The sequence below is a fragment of the Daldinia caldariorum genome, assembly GCF_022478825.1.
Source record: "Daldinia caldariorum strain CBS 122874 unplaced genomic scaffold F4812scaffold_29, whole genome shotgun sequence".
Classification (NCBI taxonomy): domain Eukaryota; kingdom Fungi; phylum Ascomycota; class Sordariomycetes; order Xylariales; family Hypoxylaceae; genus Daldinia; species Daldinia caldariorum.
Genome location: NW_025953065.1, coordinates 80,707 through 88,465, shown reverse-complemented (window position 1 = coordinate 88,465; position 7,759 = coordinate 80,707). Strand labels below are relative to the sequence as shown.

The 7,759-nt window shown below is 46.5% G+C and overlaps 2 protein-coding genes across 2 annotated transcripts; both read left to right on the top strand.

Annotated features, from left to right (window-relative positions):
* The first annotated feature begins 1,121 nt into the window (after positions 1–1,121).
* Positions 1,122–2,889, top strand: F4812DRAFT_254317 (GNS1/SUR4 membrane protein). The gene is made up of 3 exons (XM_047930753.1): positions 1,122–2,112; positions 2,171–2,453; positions 2,509–2,889. Exons 1-3 carry the CDS (start codon positions 1,711–1,713, stop codon positions 2,805–2,807), a joined length of 984 nt encoding a protein of 327 aa, XP_047785534.1. The 5' UTR covers positions 1,122–1,710; the 3' UTR covers positions 2,808–2,889.
* Positions 2,890–4,857: 1,968 nt separating this feature from the next.
* F4812DRAFT_463911 (uncharacterized protein) lies at positions 4,858–6,081 on the top strand (the record flags this gene model as incomplete). The annotated part of the gene is made up of 2 exons (XM_047938288.1): positions 4,858–5,067; positions 5,140–6,081. The coding sequence occupies 2 exons, from the start codon at positions 4,858–4,860 to the stop codon at positions 6,079–6,081; spliced, it is 1,152 nt and encodes a 383-aa protein (XP_047785533.1).
* Between the last annotated feature and the right edge of the window lie 1,678 nt (positions 6,082–7,759).

Sequence of the window (7,759 nt, the reverse complement as noted above, 5' to 3'; positions counted from 1 at the left end):
CCCCGCCCCCGCCCCCCCCCCCCCCCCCCCCCCCCCCCCGCCCCCCCCCCCCCCCCCCCCCCCCCCCCCCCCCCCCCCCCCCCCCCCCACCTTGTTCGGAGGTAGACCTTGAGCTCTAAGGGGGTCGCTCATATTAGAACAAAGGACTATCCAGTGAGCTGGGCTGGACCCAAGAACTGGTTCACAATAATATTAGCCCAGAACTTGGTCTATTCAGCCCGCAATCTCGGGCCAGGCATCGTGAAATGTGTGTGGCGTCGATCTTTGCAATTATCGACCTTGCGCGTTTGCTAAGTCTGAATACCCACGAGCCAACGGAATACTCAAGGCCGTGTATGCTAGCCATGCATGTCAGGGCGTTACAGGAGCATATGGCGATGTATACCTACTACTATAGTATAGCTCAACTGTCGACAAAACGCCATTACGGTTTAGATCCGTAGCCGTTTTATGTAGGTACCTAGTACGGTAGCTGCCAATATCGCCGAAAAACCCGGTGCCCAGCTATCCGGGATCCAAGGTTTTAAGCGCAATACCACCCCCACTGAATGGTAAGGAGTATTGACGTAAGGTTTCTTTTTGGGTAAAAATAATACCTCGTAAACAAGTGCGGAACTGTCCATAATCTTGGCTTGACGATGTTTTCGGCCAAGGGACGAAGAATTACTTGAACGCTTTGACAATGACCAATGACTTGTTACCGATGAGAAGTCTAGACCTAAAGAGCTAAGAGCTCTTATCGGCGAGGACGGGGGGCGATAACTATATCGAGCTGACTGGCTGGCCCTAAGAAAATTGGGTGTGCGGGCAAAAGGTATTAGGGATGGTTTTTTTTATTTTTATTTTTTATTTTTTGAAAGGAAGCAAAGCAAAGTACCTATTGGATGTAAAGGAGGGGTATTGTACCTTTCAAGCTAGGATGCCAGGATGCCAGGATGCATAGCATACCTCCGCACCATATACTGCACCCATAGCTTTGTGCAGGTAGAAACCTAGGGTAAGGTACCTACCTGTCAACAGTCAACAGTCAAAAGTCAACATGTATACACATACCTCCTAACATACCACATACTACTTCAGGTAAGACATATTGATATCCTCCATCTCCTAAACGAGAAAAGGAATTGGCAGATACATACTTTAGTATACCTTAGCACACCAACCGGGAAGCTTTTGTCCGAGACCATGGGAATAATCGTATCCACAGTAGTTGGGATTAGTTGGGATTTTCACTCCAAAATATGCCCGTCACCTAGACCGTAAAAGCCGTACTGTTTTACTTGTAATTGGAATCAAAAGCAATGGTGTAACCGCACCGCACCCTTCGTACCGTGCTCCCTTGTGGAGTACCTATAATGAAGTTGGCTAATTCCCTAACTTAGAATGGAGAGTAATTTACTTTGACCAAGCAGCCCGGGGTCTAGTTCTCGAGTCCCCGTTGACTTTGTTAGTTCAACTTTAGGTATCTCCGTTTTTATGTCCTTGGTATTGTTGGACTAGTTTTTTTAGTCGACGCGGTATGACATCGATCACTTAGCCTCTATCCAGACCACCGGGCGCTTATAATAATATCGACTCCTCCGAGCTTCGAATCTTGTGACAGAGCCATATTTCTCTCGTCAGAACTCGTCGTGCAGCATCGGGTCGCTTGGGCTTTTCTCGGCTGGCCTCGTTGACCTCGTCATTCCCATACTCATCTACTAATTAGCCATGTCTTTTGATTCTACCCATTCGTTCAAGGCCTCGCCCGGCGTGATCCCGATCGCGCCGTGGCAGGCTTTTGACAAGGTCTGGATGTCGGTTACGGGATATCATGCAAATGAGTTTAAATTCGCTCAAGGAGTTACTCCCATGTCGACTCTGACCGAGACTGTGGGCATGATTGTCCTCTATCTCGTCGTCATCTTCGGGGGGCGCGAGTTTATGCGGAACCGCGAGCCTCTCAAGTTGAACGGTCTTTTCAAGGCTCACAACTTGTTCTTGACCCTGCTGAGTGGTGGCCTCCTGGTTCTCTTCATTGAGCAACTGGTTCCGACTATCTGGAAGCACGGCCTCTACCAGAACATCTGCGACGCTGAGGGCTGGACTGACGAGCTCGTAACGCTCTACTATGTAAGCAGATAGAAAGCAAAAACTCTTGAACCGCCACGATAACGCTAATGCAAGATAGCTCAACTACATTACCAAGTATATCGAGCTTATTGACACTGTGTTTTTAATGGTGAAGAAGAAGCCTCTTACCTTCCTTCACACGTATCATCATCCGGCAACGGCGCTACTTTGCTACACTCAGCTGATCGGCCACACGTCGGTCTCGTGGGTCCCCATTACTCTGAACCTGACCGTGCACGTGGTGATGTATTGGTACTACTTCCAGAGCGCCCGAGGCGTCAAGGTGTGGTGGAAGGAGTGGATTACCCGCATGCAAATTGGACAGTTCATTCTCGATCTTGGTAAGGCCCTTACTGGACCACCCTTCTCGATGGAAGACGCTAACCGCAGCCTCAGGATTTGTGTACTTCGCATCGTGGGACTACTATGCTAGCGCTCACGCTCCGTATCTCCCTCATCTGGGGCGATGCGCAGGTGAACCTTTTGCGGCTATCTGTGGGTGCCTGATCTTGAGCTCGTATCTGGTACTCTTTATCATGTTCTACATTGCCACCTACAAGAAGTCATCCTCGCGCAAGGCCAATACGAAGTCTGACAAGGCGGCCGTATCGTCGATGAAGCAGAGCGCCGCTAAGGTTGCCGACAGCTGCAGTGGGGTGGAACACATGAACAGCTCCATCGTTTCGAGGAAGTGATATTTTCTTAGCTTTTCCTTTTCAATGCTCATCGCTTGGATATTAGCATGGACTGTGGATACACCTAATCATTGTCTTCAAAACTTGTCAGATCTTCCCACGTTCCAGAACGGGGAAGTGAGGCATGGCTTCGGGCGTATGGAGTAGTCGTTTCTGTCTATCATTAGAACCAATGGAAATGTATAATTTTTAGTTGAATGTACTTATTATGTGAGTTGTTAAGCTTATGGCGATTGGCGGACATCCTGTAGCTAAGGTGTAATGAGATAGCAAAGATGTCAAAACAAAGCGAAATGGTGTAATTGTCATATTGACGTGAAGTTGAAAAAGAGGCACGATGGCCAAGAAAACCGGCAGGGCGGAAATCTCTGTTAGGTACCCTGGTAAGTGGGTTACATAGTACAGTTACAATACGCTATAAATTACCCCTGCTGTAAGATGTACTTCTTCCCACCCAATCATACTCAACTACCGACCTAAGACTCAAAGCTAAATGCTCTTCTCCTTACCTACCTCCTACCTATTATCTTGATAAGTGACGTGCCGGGCCGCAAGAAATACCCGCTCCGTCTTTACGTGATCGAGATTGATCGGTGGAACCCCTTAAGTACAATATGTAGGATTATAGGTACCTCTTATAATAGTTGAATGGTTGGTACAGTTTAAAATGTTTGAATAAAGTAGTTGATTATCTTCTTTATAAATGAATGTTTTTTTTTGGCGACTTTTTTATTATATTTTATTTATTCAAAGTTATATTAGGTACTTTAGCTGTACCTTTCTTGCTTAATCGTAATGAACGTCATTTGGGCTACGTTACACAGACTTCTAATATGCCGATAAGCTAGGTAGGTACCTGTTAATTTTTTATTTTTATTTTTTAACCTATCCCCTATACCCAATAAGACCCTCAATGTTTCGGCCGGTATCCAGAACGCTAGTTCCACCTACCCCCTAAAGCCAGTTTAGCTTCACATCATATACCGGGCATATCAAGAAAAAAGATCCTACGCTTGGGGCGCCATTCTAGACTGCCGGGAATCGCTCAACCCGAATCAAACCCACATGTGACAGTAATGAAAGTCCTATTCTATTATTCGTATTATTTTTTTCGTACAGACGAGAATAGCTTTTTGGCTTCTACCTATAGATAAGGCGCTTAACAGATGTTACCTGACATGGTATATCTAACATACAGATGGGATAAGCTGGCCCTGTCGAAAGCGTTTTAGTAACAGTTCCCAAGACATTGTCTAGAGCTTATTAGAATATCCAATGCTTTAATTCCTCAAATGGGACGTCCGGAAACCCAGCACGGCGTCACCCTACGCGACATTCTCCATATAGAGCACGTTCGTTTTCTTGACTCGGAACTAGCAGTACGGACTTTACCAGATCGTGGGGGATTCCTCCTAGTTTGGATATCACTGAATCATTGACTAATCGATCTATCTCTTTAGGTCCGGATATGTCAATCACTGCCCGTTTTGACATGTCATCTCCCAGCCTGTCAGCTCCAATGCTAGGTAACGAACATGTAAAGCAACAAAAACAATGCCAGGTATCTAACCTAACTAACCTAGTAATCAAGTACCTTATGCATGTCCTATGTAGTACCTAGGTAATAATAATAGCACGATAAAGGAAGTTCCGCTCTGTAGGGGTTGTACAATACAATATGGTAGACAAAGGGTGGACAACCTTGGGGCGCCTTATCTCACTCTCCGTTGCTAGCTGCTGGCTAGGTACCTCAACATACTGCTCGGCCTGGACCATAATATTCTTCGTCCCCAATGATATCACAACCCGGCGGCGCAAGTTGGGCTGCTTCCTGTCTTTCAGCTGGGCCTTTCTTGACATATATGCGTGCGGGAACGTTGCGGATAACCGTCGTATCTTGTGAAACCTTTAGATGATGTTGTTTAGCAAAACACATGTTGATATTTCATGCCAATCTTTCATACCAGTACGGGGAGCTCATAACTCGCATTACAATAGACTTAGACTTTTACAAACTTCAAAATCTTTCCTTTGTTTAGATCCAACAAATATGTCGACGACGTACATACTAGGCTCTATCAACGAGAGCCGTGGGACAACCTACGACTTCTCATCAGAAGATCCCCTCGCCGACATCCCACCCTCTAAGCCATCTATAGCACATATCATATATCCCCATTTAACATGGTCGACGCTGTGGTTTACGTTACTATGTTTTTTCGTCGTATTAAACATAAAGAATATGCCATTTATGTGGCATGTAAGTTGCTCTCATCTCACCCTTACGCTCTGCCTCTCTTTTCTGTCTCCCTAAAGCTAACATGCTCTCAAGCTTCGACTCGTCAATGCTTTCCGTTTTATCCTACGAACGCAGCGGCCAGCCGTGCCGCTCAAGCCGGCTCACATCTTCCAGCCAATCATCACATCCTCAACAGCGCAACTCATGGAGATCGACTTCAACATGCACAAATCTAATTCGTCCTATTTCTCGGACGTTGACATCGCACGAACACACCTAGTTTGCACACTGTTCGCGAATGGCATCGAGCAGATGCGCGGTGGGACCGCTGCATACACAGGGTCCAAGCAGCCCGTCTTCGGCCTTGCGCTCGGCGCCGTATCATGCAACTTTAAACGCGAGCTACGCCCATACGAAGAGTACGAAATGTGGTCCAAGATCCTGACCTGGGACGAGAAATGGATCTACATCGTAACCCACTTCGTCCGCAAGGACGCCGCGAAGCCAAAAATTTACTCGTTGTATCCCGAACAGTCTCCGAGCCTGAGTCGACGGAACAGCACTACTACAGCGTCGGATGAGGACCTACTACGCCGTTCTAGCGACAACGGCGTATCTAGTAACAGTAATAGCAATAGTGACGCGAGTCACGAGGCCAACAATAACAATGACAACAGCAACAAGCCAGAGAAACATATTTTCGCCACAGCCCTGAGCAAATGCGTCTTCAAGTCCGGCCGTAAGACCGTGTCACCAGAACTGATGCTACAGATGTCCGGCCTATTACCGTCGGGTAATGGTGCCGAGGCGAAAGCGTCGTTCGACGAGGCCGCGCTAGAGGAAATCGAGGCGCAGAGGCGAAGCGGGCTCGAGACCGCGCAGCTCCTCGCCGGCCAGACTCAGCAGAACCTCGAAGCGGAGTTCGCGGGCGCGGGCTGCGAGGCCCTGGGCAGACACACGGACGGCGCAGGCATAGTTGGGGTAGTCAACACGCTCCTGCAGCTCGCGCGCCTGAAGAAGACACAGTTATTATGATCATCACTGGTTACCTCTCCGTTGTCACCGGGTGGTAATTACGGTGGCGTTTTGCTTGAAATACACGGGATTGCATTCATTACACAGCACACCTTTTTCTTCTTCTTAATAGCGCGACTGCTTCGTCATTGTACCTATCATATCCCCCATCCCCCCCAGCATACCACATACATATCCTACATACCATGTAGTTTAGAAAGTATAATGAGCTAATACCACATACATACCTACCTCGCAATGCAACATAATAACAAGTAAATAAAGCCAAAAGAAAAAAAAAACTTGGTTTTTTATTACGAGTAATTCGTCATATTACAGACAGACACAGACACACACACAGACACACACGCACATAAGCTTATCTGGGATCTACGGCGGTCACACATGAGATAATACCTAGAGAAAATAGGATGCGGCATAATAGATACCGGCAATCTTAATACGAGATATGACCCCCAACTCTCCGCCTATCTCGCAGTTGGAGAAGCTTGATTCGACCACGTATGGTCGCGTGCGCGCCTGGAAGTAAACAGGGCGAAACATAATTTTGCATTTGTGAGTATGTTATAACTATTCCCGGAGCTGTGGCGTCTGAGACGGATTTTGGAAGTGTCTAGGTTTGAGGCAGTCTGGAAATGAAATAGGGCTTCCCTGGGAAGAGTAGTAAGTCGAGGGACTTGTGTGTATTGATAGGTATGTAAAGATAGGCCGGCTTACCTTACCTTACCTACCTTACCTTAGGTACCTATGTAGGAATACAACAAAAGCCATAGGACCTGGGAATAGTAAATAGGCGAGATAGTTTTATTTTATTTATTTTTATAACTACCTTGCCTAGATTAAGTAGGTATGTATAGATAACTTCTAGTTATTAACACTCCTTGCTGTCGAACCTGTCAAACTTATTGGCTTGTGTCAACGGCAAATACCTAATCTCTATTCTACTCTGCATATACCTATAATAGACTTATCCAGGGGTCACCGTGTAAAGCGTAATAAGAATTTATTTAGCTGTCTACCTGCCTCATAGATGTTCCCAGTTAACCAAGCAGTTCCAACGAACTTACAGTAGGGGCGAACCTCCCCCCCAACCGTAGTAACACTCTGTGAACCATATCAACCATGTCAACAAGTAAACATTGGTGGAATTACGGTAAATTTGCTTAACCCAACCTAACCTAACCTAGGTAACCTAGCCGGTTCTGGAGAAACCTAGAATATGTACCCAAGGACGGAGACTGACAGTACCGAGTAGAATAGTTTACGCCTGGGCAAGCCACGTGGGCGATAATACATCATGACATCCCTCCCAGGTAAGACCTGAGGCTCCGTATACTACCTAGACCTTCGGAGGTATATAGGAGGTAGGTAGGTAGCTAAGTCTTGACGCTAAGGGAGTTTTTTACATCATGCAAATAAATTGTTGTATTTGTCTTGTCTCACTTCATTTTACTTTGCCTACGCTAGTCCAGTCGTGTCTGGTTGCACTAGCAGTTGGTATTCATGTAATATCCATATCCATGCAGTCTGATAGGAGGTACCTTAGGTACCTATCTATCCATGGTACCTCTGCGTACCTAATGCTGTAACGCCGTTTTTTTTTTCTCTTTTTGACTGACGCATCTGCGCATTGGATTTAAGTTAGGTACCCTACCTTGTACTAGATACTTCCTGTCCC

Coding starts and splice junctions, on each gene's coding strand:
- F4812DRAFT_254317 (XM_047930753.1), top strand. CDS start 1,711: ATGTCTTTTGATTCTACCCATTCGTTCAAGGCCTCGCCCGGCGTGATC. Junction 2,113..2,170: donor AGCTCGTAACGCTCTACTAT/GTAAGCAGATAG, acceptor AATGCAAGATAG/CTCAACTACATTACCAAGTA. Junction 2,454..2,508: donor ACAGTTCATTCTCGATCTTG/GTAAGGCCCTTA, acceptor CCGCAGCCTCAG/GATTTGTGTACTTCGCATCG.